This window comes from Nelumbo lutea, chromosome 5 (assembly GCF_056320005.1).
Source record: "Nelumbo lutea isolate HS-2025 chromosome 5, American lotus-T2T, whole genome shotgun sequence".
Lineage (NCBI taxonomy): Eukaryota > Viridiplantae > Streptophyta > Magnoliopsida > Proteales > Nelumbonaceae > Nelumbo > Nelumbo lutea.
The window spans coordinates 43907593-43927664 of NC_142688.1; the positions used below are offsets into that span (position 1 = coordinate 43907593).

At 38.8% G+C, this 20072-nt stretch overlaps 1 protein-coding gene across 1 annotated transcript in view; it reads right to left on the bottom strand.

The window, feature by feature from the left end:
* LOC148852054 (magnesium transporter MRS2-F-like) overlaps positions 1–20072 on the bottom strand; it is a 49807-nt gene that overhangs the window by 21583 nt on the left and 8152 nt on the right. Inside the window, exons 4-5 of the mRNA XM_088944170.1 lie at positions 19536–19664; positions 3343–3488 (exon numbers count right to left, since the gene is read on the bottom strand). Of these exons, the coding sequence (XP_088800296.1) occupies positions 3343–3488; positions 19536–19664 (275 nt within the window). The remainder of the gene's footprint in view (positions 1–3342; positions 3489–19535; positions 19665–20072) is intronic.

The window sequence follows — 20072 nt, forward strand, 5'->3', positions numbered from 1 at the left end:
GCATATGTAGTACTAGGTGCATTTGCATTCCCTTTCTTATTCTTAAGTCTTGCAAGCACCAAATTAGGATAAAGCTTCTAGCAAGTGTCTTTGGTGTGTCTAGGTTTCTTGCAATAGTCATAGATCACTTCCCTTTTTTCTTCCTTCCTCACCTCTTTCTCCTTATCACCACCATGCTTCTGCTTCATAGCCACTAAGGCCGATTCTATTAGAGAATTTTGTAGCATAACTTTCCTTGTACTCTCCTCCCTATGCATCAGAGAATTGGCTTGAAACAAAGTAACACTTTCCCTAGTGAGGAGTTGTTGTCTTACAATATCATATTCAGATTTCAGTCCAACTAAGAATTCAAAAACTCTATTTCTTTCCACCAGCTTGTTATAAATTGTTGCATCCTTTTGCTTCTCCCATTCAATTGTCTCCAAGTGATCAATCTCATGCCACAATGAAATATTAATGCACTTTAACTATCAAAAAAAGAAAGAAAGAAAGAAAGAAAGAAAGAAAGAAATCAAATGTGGAAGGAGTTGGGTGATATTACAGGAATGTGGGATGGACCTTGGTGCTTAGGGGGTGACTTTAATGTGATCAAATTTGTTGAGGAGTCCAATGATATAAGACAAACAAACAACACTGGTATGAGGAAGTTCAATCAATTTATTAATGACTTTGAGCTTAAGGAGTTTCCTCTCTCATACCATAAGTTCACTTGGTCCAATCTTTAACTTAATCCAATTTGCTCCAAGTTAGATAGATTTTGTTTACTTTGGGTTGGGAAGAATATTGGAGAAGTATGGTCTTGAGAGCTTTACCTAGGGTGACTTTGGACCATTGGCCTATTCCCATTGTCAAGAAAGATTTTAGAGGAAGTGGCCCCACCCCGTTCAGATTTGAGAATATGTGGCTCTGCCATAATGGTTTTCTTGAGAAAGTCAAGGAATGGTGGGAAGGAAGTCAGCCGAGGGTTAAGTGGAAGGACATGTTATTCCATAGGAAGTTGAAGGATTTGAGAGCCAAAATAAAAGAATGAAATATCCACCAGTTTGGGAGACTTGAAGAAAGAGAACAAGAGTTAATTAGCCAAATTGAGGAGCTGGATGTTAAAGAAGGAAATGGATCCTTTGGAGAGGAAGATAAGGACTTGAAATGATCCCTTAGGAAGAAGTTGGATGTGTTATTTAAGGAGGAGATCAGTTGGAGAAAAAATCTAGGTATAAGTGGGTTAAGGAAGGAGATAGTATTACTAAATTTTTTCATGCCTTGTCAAATGGTTGGAAAAGAAAGAATTTCATTTCTAAATTGGAGGTGAATGGGGAAACCATTACCCAACAAAGTGAGATTGAAAAGGCATTTGTGTACCATTTTAAATCTATTTTTAGGAGGCCTTTAAGGGGTAAGGTGTGGCTGGATGGGTTAGGGTGGCCGAGATTATCAGAAGATCTTAAGAATTGGGTGGAGAGGAGTATTGATTTGGAAGAGATTAGAGATGCAATTTTTTTTATGGATAGATCAAAAGCTCCTAGGTTGGATGGTTCCACAATGGCATTTTCTTGAGATTTTTAAGAGATCCTAAAAAATGATGTTCAAGGAGTTTTCAATGAATTTTCTAAGAAAGGTGCGATTAATCCAAGTTTAAACTCAACAATCATTGCCCTAATTGCGAAGAAGGATGATGTTGTACACCCTAAGGATTTTAGACCCATCAGTTTGGTGAATAGTCTTTACAAAACTATTGCAAAGGTGCTTTCTCATAGAATAAGGCATGTTCTCCCTTCCACTGTTTCCCCAAATCAAGGAGAATTTGTGAAACAAAGACAAATCATTGATCAGATTCTTATAGCTTATGAAAGTGTTAAAGAGATGAAAAAGGTGGGAAAGAAAGGTTTTATTTGTAAAGTTGATCTAGAGAAGGCCTATGATTTAGTGCATTGGGATTGTCTTTTAGTGGTTTTAAAGAGCTTTGGGTTCGGAGACAGATGGTGTAAATGAATTAAGGGGTGTATCAGGACTTGTCACTATTCTGTTTTGGTGAATGGGAAAGATGTTGATCATTTCCAGGCTCTTAGGGGAATTAGGCAAGAGGACCCTCTCTCTCCTTTCCTTTTCACTTTGATTGCTGATGTTCTTGGAAGACAAATCCCTAGTGTGGATTCTAGGAATTTAGTGAAAGGATGGAGGGTAGGTAGGGAAGGTGTGCCAATCACCCATTTACAGATTGCAAATGATACTATCTTGTTCTATGAAGGGGGAGATAGGAGGTGGACACAGAATTTGAAATTGGTGGTCCAATTATTTAAGAAAATGTCAAATTTAAAGGTGAATCTTGATAAAAGCTGCATTGCAGGGATTAATATGGATCAGAGGTAGATACCAGATAATGCTGAAATCTTAAGTTGTGTGGTGGCTTAATGTCCTTTGATTTATTTGGGGCTTCCTTTGGGTGATAATCCAAGATGTGCAAGTTTTTGGGACCCAGCGGCAGAAAGATTTACTAAAGGTTAGCATCTTAGAAGAAAAGCTATTTGTCTTTAGGGGGAAGAATTACATTGATTAAGTCTTTTTGGCTAATTTGCCTATGTATTACCTGTCAGTTTTTAAAATTCTAGGAATGAAAAATTGGAAAAAACTAATTAGGGTTAGCTGGGAGGTTGTGAGGAGTAAGAAATTTGGAGGTCTTGGTGTTGGAAATATCTAGAAGACGAACATGGATCTTTTAGGGAAATGATTGTGGAGATTGCTGACTAAAAAGGACACATTGTGGGCAAAGGTGATTATTAGTATTCATGGGCTTGCAGCCAATGGATGGAATACTGGACTGTGGAATAGAGCAACAAGAGCTTCACCATGATATTCTTCCAGTTTCCCTTCCCTTTGTCAAATACAACTTATGCTCGGGATTCTCACTTGGAGAGAGTTAAGAGAGTTTATCTCTCTCCAGGATGCTCACTTGTATCTTCTTCATTAATTAATGAAAATTTCTGGTTGACAAAAAAAAATTATATCTTCTATGATGATTCTTATCCCTTGTCTCTTTCATGAACCTCTTTATTTTTTTTTTATTTTAATGAAACTTTCTTTTATTAAAAAAATTGTCTCAGTTCCTCTTAGGGGCCAATAACCGAGAACTACAGTTGGATCGGTGGCTTTATACTTCTAGGAACCAACAACCCATATATAGATGCATAGATGTAACCTAAAATACCAAATTCTGGCATGAATGTGAAATATTGATCAATGCAAGTAGTACATGGTAGTGTTAATGATCTAAAATAAAAATACTTTGAGAAGATTGTCTAATTGTATGTTTCTATATTACATTTACATGATAATAATAATAGTCACCTTTCATCCATCAAGTCATATGCATCATAATCTTGTTCTTCCCTTGGGGAGGTTTGTTCCAATGGCTGATGGAGAAGTTTCTTTGTCAAATACATCTCAGCCATATCATTGTCATCATCCAATAGATGTTCAAGTTCATCTCTCACCTAAAGAACGCAGAAAGTAGTAAAAAGAAAAACAAACAATTTATATTGTTAAAAAAACGACAACATGTTGGAACAAACATGCAGTATAAGAATATGAATTCAGAAGAAAATGGAATCTATTTTTATTCCTATTCTTCCATAACAGGCATTCATGAAGGAAATTTGTTGTATCATTCTCATCAAAGATTGTTGAAATTTTCAGCCCAGTTGAATTGGCATAGACAAACTGACAATGAATTAGCCTGTAGAATTTAGAACCCCCCCCCCAATTTTCATACAAAGAAATGGCCATTCTATTAATTGTGAACTAGATGCTAAAATCAGGGAATCCCTCAATAATGGTAACCTTTCATTAGATGTTCAAGTAATATGAGGAATAAATTTTTAAGGAAAACTGAGTATGGAAACCAAACCAAACATGAGAAAGTTACACCAAATTCCTGGTTTATCCAGTATCATTGCCACTAAAGGCTGGTCAAATTTTATATGACACGAAGAAGCAACAAGTTTTTAATGATACAAGGTAATAGAACATAATATTCATTTTGATAAAAAGAGAGAGAGAGAGAGAGAGAGAGAGAGAGAGAGAGAGCAGCTTAAAAGAAAAATACTTAGGATTTATTGATGTGCATGTTGTATGGAATATGATGTTGATAATCATGTGCGTTTTGGATGAAAGCAATACCTTTCTATTATTAAATCATTTTCCTTGTTTTATTAATGAAGTGGGGTTCTTGTCTTTCTCTTTTATATATATAAGGTCCTACATTATCACCTATGATTGTTAATGATACTTCATTTTTAGTAAGATGAATGGTTAGAATGCCCAAGTTCTTTCTAGAACGGATATTTTTTTGCCCCCATTTTAGGCTTGAAAACAATTATTAAGAAAAAAATAGTAATAACTATAATAGATATGAAGAGATCTCCCTGATGAGAAAAATCATCCAAAGTACAAACATAAAGAAATAGTTAACAACTCTCAGAATCCAATTTTTTAATCATCCACTTGGGAAAAGAGACTGATTATATTCTATAGGTTGTAGGTCAGAAGAAAAAAGAGCAAAGAGAAGAGAAGAATAGGAGAAACCAAGAAAGAAAGAGTATAAACATAAGAAAAAAGATAACAACTCTCAGAATCCAATTTTTTAATCATCTACTCGGGAAAAGAGACTGATTAGATCCCATTGGTCAGAAGAAAAAGAGTGAAGAGAAGAGAAGAATAGGAGAAACCAAGAAAGAAAGAGAGAAGCAACTGGTGTGGATAGTGTTTATCTCTACCTTTTCCCACTTCTATTTGTAATAGAAAACTAAGTTACATAACAATCCCCTCTTTAGTAATCCGGGGGTAAAGGACAAATCTGCCCTGCCTCTTACTCCAAAGTCCAAATACAATATACCACTTCTAACGCTCCCTCTCAATCCAGAGCATATATATCATATAACTCTAGTTTGTTACATATTTAGATTGTAGGTCTTAATCTGATTCAGGCATGCTTTGATACAATGTTTCAGGCCTACAATCTCTGCTAGATATGACAGATTGTGTCCTTTATAATAGATTTATAGATCAGAAAAGAAAAGAGAGAAGGAATAAAGAAGAGGAGAGAAGAATATGAGAAAGAAAGAGAGAAGAAATAACTGGTGGAGATTCTCTACAAATTCTCTACATATGCCCATTTTATAATAAAAAATGAATTAAATTACAAGATTTCCCCTCTTTTTTATTGATAATATATGAATTTTATTGAAATTAAGAGAAACAGAAGAAAGGTACAAGGTGGAAACTTCAACCACAGAGGCACAAGTTGCGGCCTTAATAAGAGTTAGATCTATCTGGAAAGAGTTAGATTACTATCAGAACATTGACTGGGAAAGTTAAAAGGATGCCAAAGCTTACAAACAGTTAGTGTCACAGCAGCGGGCGTTTGCCTTTTTGTTAGGGATTAATCCTATGTACGAACCAATTCGAGTTCAAATTTTGGGTAGTAAGGACCTTCCTTCTGTCCAAGAGGTGTATGCTCTAGTCCAGTCCAAGGAAAGCAGAAAATCTGCCATGAATCCTCCCAAGGGGGAGACCATTGCCTTAGTTGCAAGAAGTAATACCAATTCAGCAAGAAAGGGAGATGGTCAGAAAATGGTTGATGATAAAAAATTGTGGTGCACTCATTGCCAGAAATCCTAACACACACGGGAGACATGTTTGGAATTGCATGGAAAGCCAAAGTGGGCACAAGACCTAAATAAGAAATCAGCTCAAAAACAGAACAAGAAACCAAATCAGAAGAAATTCACCTTGGCTAACTTGGCCTCTCATGAGTCGCAGAGTGGAGGAACTATTGTGAATTCTCAGGATTGCCCCCCTAGGTCTGATCTCAAGGAAAATATTATCTCTGCCTTCTGCGACCATTTGGAACAATATGGTAGGGCTCTCACACAAGCAGATTCTGGACACACTCCTTCAACCTCCTTTGCTTCTACCTCAAGTAACTTAGCTTCTGCATTCCATGTGTCTACTGATACCTCCAAATCTCCATGGATTATTGATTTTGGTGCTTCCAATCACATGACTAGTAAGTCAACCTTTTTCCAATAATACACCATGCTTTCTGGCAAAGATAAAGTGATTTTAGCCGATGGATCCTTCTCCTCCATTGCTGATCAAGGATCTATATCTTTGCCATTCAGCTTACCTCTATCCAATGTTTTACATGTTCCAAAACTGCCTATTAATCTGCTTTCTATTAGTAGCATTACACACTCTTTGAACTGCTCAATGACCTTTTTTCCTCAATCTTGCGTCTTCCAGGATTTGGCCTCTGGGAGTACAATTGGTAAAGGGAACATGGTGAATTGTCTCTATGTGCTGGAGAATAAAGTTGGTCTTGCGGCCTCAGAGTCTTTGAGTCAGTCAAATAAAAGTTAGGTTACTTTGTGGCACAATTATTTGGGTCATATGTCCTTTGAGTCTTTAAAGTACTTGTTTCCAGAATTGTTTAAGTCTGTATCAGTTAATGATTTTCAAAATCAAGTGTGTCAGCTAAGTAAACATTGTAGAACTTCATTTCCTTTACGTAATAAAAGATCAAATGTTTTTTTTTCCATTGTGTATTATGATGTTTGGAGACCTATAAATATTCCGACGGAAAATGGCTACAGATACTTCATATCTTTCATTGATGACTTCTCTCGATACACGTAGGTGTACCCTATGCACTCTCGAGAAGAAGTTCCTAAACTTGTGAAAGCATTCCAACGTATGGTGTATACATAATTTCAAACAGAGACTAGAATTTTCCAATTAGACAATGCCAAAGAGTATTTTCATGGTGACCTCAATGAATTTTTTGAAACTTGTAGCTCTCTTCATCGTAGCTCTTGTGCTAAAACCCCTCAATAGAATGGGATTGCAAAGAGAAAGAACCGTCATCTTCTAGAGGTTGCTCGGGGGTTACTGATACACATGAATGTTCCCAAAATATTTTGGGTGGATGTTGTTATGACTGCAACTTATCTTATCAATCGGATGCCATCTTGTCTCTTGGAATACAAGTCCCCTCATCAGCTTATCTTCCCCACTGCTCCATTGTTTCCTATCTCTATAGGCCCAACACTTACCCTAAGTGGTCCCTGGGCCAAGCCACCTTATAACACCCAGGGACTGTGGGCAAATGCAAGATTAGCCCATCAGGTATTATCCTCAATGGTCTTACAATTAACCTCTCAGCCCATAATGATCATACACTGCTCGATAAGAGAGGACCTCTCCCTCGGCTACAAGGAACAATGTTGCACTCTCTACTTACATGGATCCCGGGAATTAAAACCTTTTTTAAACCTTTTAGAAACCATTATATATATATACTTTTATATCTCATATAAAATATATTTTGCAAAACAAATTTCAACGATTGAAATTCTCCGACAAAGGGCCTGATCCTGTCACTATGACCATCCACTCAGATGAATTCTCAGACTGTCCCAACATACCCAGGTTTTGACCCCCACTAAGGATCTCACTGATTGGTACATCAAAGACAGCCCAATCCGACACCTAGTGCAGTATCATAATCGAGTCTAAGGGTTGGGTGTAACTTTCCAGTTTTGCCCATCAATCTCCAAGGTCCAGGGCAATACTGGAAATCTGGTCCAGTTCAAAGATTCAATTAATCCTACACTATATGTGCCTAGGGTCTCACCCTGGCAACTGAGACAGGCCACCACAATTGACTTGGTGACACAACAGTGTCAGCCTTATCAGGATAGGTCTCCCCAGACCGACCCACTGGCTGTGAACAGTCTAAACTAACACGAGTCTCATTAAGTGTTCAGTTTAAGGGTATTACATAGAAACATACTAAGGGAACATGAATCAAATATGCACTTTTATTCATTTACAATAAACTCATAAAGTACATCATTCTGATTGAAGCTAAGGGCATATATAACTGTCCAACAACTCTCACTTGCACTTAGGTCCAATCAAGTACAAGTCGGAGTCCCATGCTTTCCACGTGTTTCTCAAACACTTTCTGTGATAGTGGCTTCACCAATGGGTCTGCTACATTCCGCTGACGCTACCTTCTGAATCAGGACCTCCCCTCTACCAACAATCCCCCGCAGTACGTGGTACTTCCTCTTGATGTGCTTTGACTTTGAGTGGGCTCGTGGCTCCTTAGCCTGAGCAATGGCTCCATTGTTGTCACACAACAACGAGATGGATGATGTGCTGAACGAAACTACTCCCAACTTGTGAACGAACTTCTTCATCCACACAGCTTCTTTGGCAGCCTCACTTGCGGCAATGTACTCGACCTCGGTCGTGGAGTCTGTAGTGGACCCCTGTTTGCTGCTTTTCCAACAAACAGCACACGATCCTATCGTGAAAACATATCCAGATGTAGACTTTCTATCATCTGGATCCGACTGGAAATCGACATCTGTATACCCTTGGAACTGTAGTGAGCTACCGTCAAATACTAGACAAGACTCTTTTGTCCTTCGAAGGTACTTAAGTATGTTTTTCACAGCAGTCCAGTGCTCCTGCCCTGGGTTGGCCTGAAATCTGCTTACTACACTCACTGTTTGAGCAATGTCAGGACGAGTGCACAGCATGGCATACATGATACTCCCTACGGCAGAGGCATAGGGAACGTCTTTCATGCCATCAATCTCCTCAGAAGTCTTGGGAAACATCTTATCGGAGAAAGTGACTCCATGCCTGAAAGAAACATTTCCTTTCTTGGAGTTTTCCATGTTGTATCTTTTGACTATTTTGTCAATGTAATCAGATTGGGATAATCCTATTATCCGCTTCGATCTATCTCTATAGAGTCGAAGACCCAGTATATAGGAGGCTTCTCCAAGGTCTTTCATGGAGAATTACTGTGAAAGCCATACTTTCACTGTACTTAACATCGCTACATCATTCCCAATGAGTAGAATGTCATCTACATATAGAACCAAGAAGGTAACCTTATCTCCACTGTACTTCCTGTAAACATAGGGTTCATCCGGATTCTGCTTGAAGTCAAACAATTTGACAGCAGAGTCAAAACGAATGTTCCAACTTCTAGAAGCTTGCTTAAGTCCATAAATTGATCTATTAAGTTTACATACCATGTTTTCCTGACCTGCAGCAATGAAGCCTTGCGGCTGCTGCATATAGATATCTTCAGTAAGATCTCCATTCAGGAATGCAATTTTGACATCCATTTGCCAAATCTCATAATCATGGTATTCTGCTACAGCTACCAGGATCCTAATGGATTTAAGCATGGCCACAGGCGAAAAGGCTTCCTCATAATCGATGCCTTCTTTCTGAGTGTACCCTTTCGCCACCAGACGAGCTTTGAAGGTCTCAACCTTACCATCGGGGCCCTTCTTCCTCTTGTAAATCCATTTGCAACTGATTGCTTTTACCCCGGAGGGCGGATCTACTAGAGTCCAGACTCCATTGGTCTCCATTGAGTCCATCTCTGCTCTCATGGCCTCCACCCACTTCTAGGAATCTATGTCCAACATAGCTTCCGCGTAAGTCACGGGATCCTCTTCACTAGTCAAGGTTTCCACCAGGTAACTATCCTGGTCATAACCATAACGGACTGGTGGCCTAGATACCCGAGTGGATCTTCTAGGTTGGTCACTACCTGGAACTGGTGGGACATCTTCCACTACTCTTGAACTCTCCTCATCAAGGACTTTCTTGACGATGGGTGTCCAGGATATAATTGGTTTCCAAGAACTGTGCATTTCAGCTGCAGAACACCTTCTGCTCACTTGGGTCATAGAATAGGTAACCTACAGAGCCTTTTAGGTAGCCTACAAATAGGCAACAGCTGGTCTTGGATTCCAACTTGTCTGCACTCGTTCTTTTAACGTGTTGGAGAACCCCAAATCTTCAAGTGTCTGACACTTGGTTTCTTTCCGATCCAAAGTTCATATGGAGTGTTTGGATCCGTTTGGTTGGAACCCGATTCAACACGTATATCGCAGTCTCTAATGCGTAACCCCAAAAGGATGTGGATGACTCTAAGTGTATGAGAAGTGACCGGACCATATCCAATAAGGTCCTATTCCTCCTCTCTGAAACACCGTTAAGTTGTGGTGTAACAAGAAGAGCTAACTGTGATACTATCCCGTTGTCCTTTAAATAGTTCCTAAATTCGTCAGAGAGATACTCGCCACCTCGATTTGATCGAAGGGCTTTAATTTCTCTCCCTAACTGTTTCTCGACCTCTTGTCTGAACTCTTTGAACTTTTCAAAGGATTCAAATTTGTGTCTCATTAGGTACACGTAACCATATCGTGAAAAGTCATCGGTGAAGGTGATGAAATACACGTGTTGATTCCGTGTCTTAACACTCAGGGGACCACATACATCACAATGTATAAGATCAAATGTGCCTGTACATCTTTCAGGCTTACCGTTAAATGGCTGTTTCGTCATCTTGCCTTACAGGCAAGGGTCACAAGTGGGAAGATCTTCTACAGTTAGAAAATCCAAAGGACCATCCTTTACCAACCTTGTGATTCGGTCAACACGATGTGACCAAGTCGGTAATGCCACAGGCACGTGGGATTAACGGTATCTCGAGCTCTCTTCTTGGGGTTTTCAGTCGACGTAGTTTCAGTTATGTTAGTTTCTAGAGAAGGATGTAGAACATAGAGACCATTCTCCAATTCCCCGTATGCGATGTATCTGTTATTTCTTTTAATAGTAATCGTATTAATAAATAAGACAAAATAACCATCTGCACACAGTTTTGAGACAGAAATCAAATTTCTTTTTAAATTTTGTACATAAAAGCAATTTTTCAATACGATAGTTCATTATTTAAAAAGTAACTCCACGGTTCCTATGTTCGTAGCTGCAACAGTTGCAGTAGTCCCCAAGTAGAGCGCGACTTCTCCTTCACTCAACCTTCTAATTACCTTGAACCCCTGCAGTGAGTTATACGCATGAGTTGAAGCCCCGGAGTCAATACACCAAGACGCAGAAGCTACCAATAAGTTGGTTTCTATAACACAAGTTTCGAGATTACCTTCCATAGATTCCAAGAAGGCAGGACAGTTCCTTTTCCAGTGCCTGGTCTTCTTGCAGAAGTGATAGGCATCCGATGCTTTGTCCTTCCTCTACTTCTTGGATTTGGCAACCTTCTTCTAGGGCTTTCTCTTTGCCTTCCTTTTCTTGCCCGATTTGCCAGTTTCGATAAGCATGGAAATGGGTTCATCCTTTTTAATCAATTCTTCGGCCCTCTGCAACATATTGCTGAGTTCCTGCAAGCCGATGTTCAACTTGTTCATGTTGTAGTTCATGATGAATGGATTAAAGGATGGAGGCAGAGAGTTGAGAATAGCATCGATCTGTGTTACCAGATCCAACCCGGATCCAAGAGCCTCCAGTTCGTTGATATAAACCATCATCCGGATACAATGGACGTGAACCTGTTGGCCCTTGGACATCTACGCGGTCATGAACTGTTTCAAAACCTTTTGCCGGGTAGAACGATTCTGCTCTTCGTACATTGTCTTGAGACTGTCCAATACGTCATTAGCAAGTTCGATCTGATCGAACTGCCTCTAAATTGGGTTGTCCAAGGAGGCAATGATATAGCAACGGGCAAGGGAGTTTTTCTCCTCCCATTCTTGGTATTCTCTTCTCCGAGCCTCAAAAGCCCTATCTCCCAGACGATCCGGGGCAGGATTCTTGGCTACCTTGTCCAATTTTTCAGAGGTTAAGACCAACATAATGTTCATATACTAGTCGATATAGTTTGGGCCCTTCAACTTGTTGTCATCAAGCAGCTTTGCAAATTGTTCGTTTGCCATTTTCTGATAAAAGAGCAAACATCAGTCTACAACCTAATTTGATTCATGTTCATTACATAGATATGGATTTTAATCTACGTTCCATTTCCATTTATTCATCTCTGAGATTTTCCTCATTTCTCAGTGACGGAGACTGCGAATTGTCTCTGAAAATGTGAAAAATCACATAGGGTGCATGGAGCCAATTGTTTCAGTTGCATAACCTCACCACCTTTCTGTGAATGATCATATCCACTCATCATATGAGCTTTCCCTTTGGCCTCTGCCAAACAAGGTTCAGAGTTGTTTTCAAGTAAACCTTTCTATCCAATGAATGCTTACCCATCATGTTCGTGAACGCCAAGGTACCGTGAGAGAGTTCCCATTTTTTGGTGAAGCCCTCCCACATCGGTCTATGACGCCCCTATCATCTTATGAAATATTCAGACAAGCCCAATAGCAAATGAATAGCCCATTTTTTGGTGCGTTTCCTCATTACTGAAGGACCCATTCTCATGCTAATGATGGAAGGCCTTTAGAGAGTTCATCATATGAATCTCTCTATCACATGCACTCATATTAGCTGGAGGAAACAGTCAATTACACCCTAGTTTGATTTAGGTCAAACCCAAGTGGCTCCCATTGACTTTCATAAAGTCAGATTTCAATGGGCCCAAATCGGCTAGGGTCCCGCATGTAACCTCTCCATGAGGTGTGAGGCCCACTACTGAAGAAGATCATCCAATGACCAAAAGGGACACCATGGCAATGATGTGCATTCAGCCATGGTGTGCGCAAGAGCCATTGTCGATTGATCATGGGCCAAGCATTTATGGCCCATGTACGTAGCACATCACACATCCATACATCACATGCAAGGATAAATTGATCCAATCAATTAATTATCTGTAAAGCCCATTTGAAGCCCATTTTAAATCCATAATATTAACCATTAATATTATCTAGGTATATGGGCCAAATTAGGGTTATTGGGTTCGGCCCATATAGCTTTATCCGCAGAGTGGGCTTTTAACAGTTTTAACCATTTAAAACCGGTACTTTTACAGATTGGGCCGAATTAACCATTTAATTAAATATCAATCCTCAGGCCCATTAGTGGGAAAAATAGGGCTGACTTTCAACTTAGATCGAACCCTAGATTTGGTCCAAACAATTTGAACCAATCTTGTTTCGAATGGGTCTAGGGTTTGATCTTTAATTCAAGAAAATAATCTGAAATTAAATACTGATAAAAGAACAATCAAGAATCAGTCTATCAGGGTTGTTCGCACAATCCTTCCTGCAAAACAGATGTTAGATCACAGGATGCAGTTTCATAAACTGCAAATCGCAAATTGCAAATCTCCCATCTGCGAAATCTCCTCTACGAAATCTCCTTTTCTACGCTGCCATCTTTGATCCAAAATAAAATAAATAGAAATCCTAATTTCTATTAATAATTACATCAGATCGAATACTTATACATTCAGTCTAAAAAATAAAAAAAAATTATTTTACAAACCAAATGTAATAAAGTAATCCAAAAACTGCAAAATCGTAGGTTCCCTACACAAATCAAGAAAATCATAAAGAACAAATCTAAACAATAATCAGATTTATATAAAATTTAATTTCAGATTATTCACCCAAAATTTTGGGAACAAATTTCCCAAAACCCATATCTGTACAAATTGGGTAGAACGCCTTCTGCCCATTTGCGCAGGTTCAGATCTAAAACAAATTGGTTCAAGATTTGAACCATGGCTCTGATACCACTGAAGGATGAGAGATCCATCGTATGGACGCCCAAATCTTGTGGAATAAAGGGGCGAATTTCAAAAATTTCTCTCCCTTTCAACTGAGAATCGCATTCCTTATTTAGAAAATCATATTTTCAAGGATCAATCTTGAACCATAAACTGAACCAGATCTGAACCAAAAAGAGTAGGAGAGGATTATACCTGATACGGAGAAAAAGTATCTCCCAACGAATATTGACTTCTCCCACAACTGGAGATCGAACTGGATGTCTGGCGGCTGCAGGAAGGAGGCGACAAGAAAGATCTTTCAGGGATTGCAGAAATCTTTCTTCTATAATTTCAGCTCTGAAGAGGATTTGATTATGTGATTCTTCTAAAGGCTGCCGCCCCCTCCTTTTGTAATCCTAAAAGATCAGCTCCTAATCCAATTAGGAGCTGCTGATCCAAATCATATTTGGATCAGACCTCTCTTTAGGTGATAAGGATAAACCCTTATCTTATCTGTAGATTAGATCAGCATTCTCCTAATCTCATTAGGAGGTTTCTAGATCTGAATCATATTCAGATCTGGACTCTCTGAGTGGATAGGATTAAAACCCTATCCTATCTGCTGATCCATCTCAGAATTTTCCCATATTTAACTCATTAAATAAGTCCAATTTGAAATGGGCTTTAGGCCCATTAAGCTTATGTGCTTACTTAACCTTCCTAACTGCTGCCCAGTTGGGCTTCCTTGTATGGCATGGGACCCAAGCATTGATCTACACATCAGCCACATGGGTTCGGCCCAGCCTTTGTTACAAGGCTTGGCTGAATACACTGTTATGGACAATGCACCCCCTGAAACCCATCAAATGGGCTCTATGGGCCTAACACTTACCCTAAGTGGTCCCTGGGCCAAGCCACCTTGTAACACCCAAGGACTGTGGGCAGATGAAAGATTAGCAATCGGGTATTATCCTCAATGGTCTTACACTTAACCTCTCAGCCCATAATGATCATACACTACCCGACAAGAGAGGACCTCTCCCTCGGCTGCAAGGAACAATGTTGCACTCTTTACTTACATGGATCCCGAGAATTAAAACCTTTTGCAAACCTTTTAAAAACCATAATATATATATACTTTTATATCTCATATAAAATATATTTTGCAAAACAAATCTCAACGATTAAAATCGGCTGCCGGCAGTCTTGGTTTCCATGAGTGAGAGTGCATCCCCAATCATTACCTTTGTCCGACAAAGGGGCTGATCCTGTCATTATGACCACCCACTCAAATGAATTCTCAGACTGTCCCAACATACTCAAGTTTTGACCCCCGCTAAGGATCTCACTGATTGGTACATCAAAGACAGCCCAATCTGACACCTAGTGCAGTATCATAATCGAGTCTAGGGGTCGGGTGTAACTTTCCAATTTTGCCCATCAATCTCCAAGGTCCAGGGCAATACTGGAAATCTGGTCCAATTAAAAGATTCAATTAATCCTACACTGTATGTGCCTAAGGTCTCACCCTGGTAGCTGAGACAGGCCACCCCAACCGACTTGGTGGCACAACAGTGTCACACAGAAACATACCAAGGGAACATGAATCAAATATGCACTTTTATTCATTTACAATAAACTCATAAAGTACATCATTCTAATTGAAGCCAAGGACATACAAAACTGTCCAACATTTCTTCCCTGCTTCTCCTCAAGGGGAGAGTCCAAGTGAGGAGAAATAGAGACTGGTTTTGTTGCCTTCTCCTCCTGACCATCCTCTATTCCGGGTCTTTCGTAGACAACGTTACAAAAGTCAAGGCCAGGGTCAACAAAGTTCAATAGAGATAGAGCATCCTAAAGCTATGTAGCCTATGCTATCAAACTCTTAGGGATTGAATCCATCACTACATCTAGGTACTATTGTTCTAGTTAATGTCCCTGAACCCATTGATATTGATACTTCCAATTGTGATTTGGACCTTCCAATTGCTAAGAGGAAGGGTGTCAGATGATGCACCACACACACCACCCAATGGCTCACTCCTTATCCTATGAGAATGTTTCACCCTCTTTCCGTGCTTTTCTCTTTGCTATTGATAGTGTTTCCCTTCTCAAGAGTGTTGAAGGAGCTTTACTTATTCCTGAGTGGACAGATGCAATGAAGGAGGAGATCAATGCCCTTCACAAAAATGTCATGTGGGAGTTGGTAGATCTTCTTGAGGGTAAGGAACCTGTGGGGTACAAATGGGTATTCTCTGTGAAACAAAAGGCAGATGACACAATGTAAAGGTACAAGGGCCGGCTAGTTGCAAAAGGTTTTTCATAGGTGTATGGAGTTGATTATGCAGAAACCTTTGCACCTATAGCAAAAATGAATTCTATTCGAGTTCTCCTTTCTTTAACAGCAAATTTAGATTGGGAGCTTCATCAAGTGAACATTAAAAATGCCTTTTTGAATAGTGACTTAGAAGAAGTATACATGACCCAACCTCCAGGTTTTTGTGCCAAGGGAAATGAGTAGAAAGTTTGCAAACAGAAGAAATCTCTATATGGCTTAAAACAATATCCAAGGGCCTGGTTCAGTAGGTTCCACAAAGTAGTTCAACAGATGGCAGTGCCAGTCTGATCACACACTCTTTGTGAAGAGAGAACAATGAAGAATGGCAGCTTTAATTGTGTATGTCGATGACATTTTTATCACTGGTGACTGGGACTCAGAGATACAGAGATTGAAGAGATTCTTGGCTACTTAGTTTGAAGTGAAGAATTTGGGACCTTTACGTTATTTCCTTGGAATTGAAGTTACCCGTTCAAATCAGGGTATCTTCATCTCCTAGAGGAAATATATTCTAGATCTCTTGAAAGACACGAGGAAGCTTGGAGCAAAACCTACTGACACTCCTATAGATGTGAACCACAGACTTGGGGATTATAGTGATGAGCCCATAGCAGACGCAAAGCAGTATAAAAAATTGGTGGGCAGACTTCTCTACCTATCTAAGACAAGACCTGACATTGTGTTGGCAGTAGGAGTCCTTAGTCAACTTATGCATGCTCCCAGGCCCACATACTTGGAGGCAACATACAGAGTTCTTAGGTATTTAAAAAACCATGGGACTGGACTCCTATTTGAAAAACATGGACATATGAAAGTTGAGGTTTACATTGATGTAGATTGGGCTGGTTCTATGGATGATAGAAAATCAACTAGTGGCTATTGTGCCTTTGTTTGGGGAAATCTTGTTACTTGGAGGAGTAAAAAACAAAGTGTGGTGGCCAAATTGAGTGCAGAAGCTGAATATAAGGCCATGTCTCATGGTGTGGTAGAACTTCTATGGATAAAGAACCTCTTGGGTGAATTGGGCTTTCCTTTCAGTGACCCTATGTCACTCTACTGTGACAATAAGGCAGCCATGCAGCCAATCCTATTCTCCATGATAGAACTAAACATATAGAGGTTGACAAACACTTAATCAGGGAAAAATTGGAAAAAGGATAAGTTTGCACTCCCTACATCAACTTTGAGGGACAACTTGCAGACATCCTTACCAAAAGATTAAACTCCATGCGATACTATAATCTTTGTGACAAGTTGGGGATGATTGATATCTACACCCCAATTTGAGGGGGAGTGATGTAATCTTAGTTATGTGCCGCAAGGGCACTTATGTCTTTTTCTTTATTTTTTATCTCTTTTTTTGTCGCCCTAATATTTAAATAAAAAGTCTGGCGCCGCCAAAATAAATAATTAGATCTCCATCTTCTCTTCTCTTCTCTTCCTTTCTTCTTCTCTTCTTCTCTTCTCTTCTTCACTCTTGAATGGAATCAAGGAGGAATTGGTCTAGACCAAATTTCCTTACAAAAAGATAACTAGGGGTTAGAAACAGAACACAAGGAAGAGAAAAAGGAGGCACAAGAGAAAAAACCAAAGAGTTGGGGGTCCAAACAATGAACATCAGGTTTAGAGGGGTCCAAGCAAATAGGTTCAAGAGTCTTGAGAAGCAAGGCCACCCAACCAATCTCTGAAACCCTCAAGTCTCTCCTAAAACCCAAGTTCCAATTAAAACCCCAAGAATGAGAAAGGGACACAAAGCTTTGAATGCACTCATTTTTAAAGAGAGAAATAGAATACAAAGGAAATTGGTCCTTTAGGGCAAAGTTACCAATCTGGATGTCTTCCTAGAAAAAAAAAAAAAAAAAACTTCATCACTAGAGCAAATGTAATACCCGAAGAGGCTCAAAAAGTGGGGGAGAACCTCATTTATAGCCTTCCATGGAGAGTTCAAGGTGGACCACCAAGATACACCAGCATCCCAACCATTATCTGCACAACCACGGATACTTCCTACAACCTTATGCCAAAGCCTCTCCCTCTCAAGAGGCCACCTCCACAACCACTTACCTAGCAAAGCCATATTTTTCTTCCTATACACAAACCCCCCTCCTCCACTTTCCTACACACTAAATCTCACCTAACCAAATGGTCCTTTCTTCCTTCACCAAGCTTCCACAAGAGGGGAGGAGTCTCCCCTCTTTAGTTATCTAGAAGTAGGAGGACAAATCTGCCGTGCTGCCTACCACAGTACAATATACCACTTCTAACATGACTAATGTATTTATTATAAACACATAAATGATTGACACTATCCCCACCATGTATTCCTTTATTTTTTTATTTTTTTCTACCATGCAGACCTTCTTTCTTTGCTTCTTGGCCAGTAATGCTTGTATGCTTTTCGTATACATTTTGCTTTTTTCTAAATTTAAGGCATACCACAAAAGGGAACTGAGTTCTCAAGTAAAAAAGAAAAAGATTGGTACTAACCATAGCCTTATTTAATTAAATAATTTTCAAATGTTTTTCTAAAGACAAATTTCCTATTGAGAATTCATAGGTAAATGCATTAACATGTCTCAATAAGATTGTGCACCTTCTTTGGAGACTGAATATGGGAATTATGATAATAACCATGGCAGTGGATCTCCCTAACATGGTATTGTTTTTAAACTCTAAGGAATCCTCGAACAAGTAGCTTTTATATGTTTCTATCACTAGTTTCTCACTGACATGGATTACAGTTTCAGTGTCAAGAGTATCAACTTTTTTTCATATCATACATATGAAAACATGGATATACCAGCAAATATAAGATAAAGTATGGAAAGTTGGAAGGCCAAAGAAATATTTAAAACATGCACTTTTTTGTGTTTTTACATGACTAGAAATAATCATCAGGTGATGCAGAAATGGATACTTTATCTATCTATACTACGAACTACAAATCAACAAGTAAGATACATGCAAAGTTGAACAATAAATATTCTAGACGCTGGAAGGCCAATAACATATATTCAACATGATTAAACATGCATATGATAGCATGGAAATGTATAATATTTCATCTAAATATTAATCTATAGATATTGGAGGAAAAACAATACCATCCCATTGGAACTAAAAGGTAAAAGGCAGGCTCAAAAAGGTATTGAAAGTAATTTGTCCACATAAACCACACAACCCCAAAGAAGCTTTTCTCATAAAATGTTTTTGATATATCATAGAAATTCAACAATCTAGTGCTCTATTCTCCTCAGGAAGATCAATAATGAATAAGTTATCCATTCTGCCTTGCAATTATTCTTTCCTAAATATGAAAATTTGTTCTTTTCTTCCCCCTTTTAGAGGAAGATTTACTAAGTGCAGAAATGGAATGCATAAGTTTGTAGATGCTGAAAATGAATAAACATTTCTATTATAATTAAACTACGACTTGATATTCCTAAACAAAACTGCTCTAGGTATGAAGTAAACATTCCTACAGTAATTACAATTCCATTAAATGAACCCAATAAACAGAACAAAATCAGTCCTTCAAATTCAAAAAATGAAAAGAGCTAAGAAAATGAAATATAAATTACTCAAATAATGCAATAGTAACAACAGCAACAACAACAATAACAATCTATTGAACAACATACTCTCATATACCTTCTGCACACGGCCAGATATTGCAACCAGACGACTTTTTAGTTGTCTCACACGTTCAAGATTAAGAGTGCTGATTTTAGATGTTAATTCATCAAAAGCTGGATATGCCTCTTGCTCCAATGTGGAAGTCTGATATGAATGTTCACATACAATTTTATAAGAATTTTCTAATATTTGCTGAGAAAAATTAGAAAACTATAAAGAAATTAGTAAAACTGGGTAGCCTTTTCATAATCAGAAATATATAAACATTTAACATAAATAAAGACATAAAATGGATATCTTGCAATAACTAATGGGAATATAATATTGCCTATGCTCCAAAAGCTGATATAAGTTCCTTGATTAAGGCTCAGATCAGAAGGTTTCATTCAACGCAACTGTATACCATGTATGGAGGGAAAAAATTGTTGGGATATTTCAAAATAAATATCGATGGAAGAAGCTGTAGCATGGGCCACAACAGCAGCACCGAAGGTTATTGAAAACATTTGATTGTTAAACTTATCATTGATTTCATCAACAAGGAATTTCCAA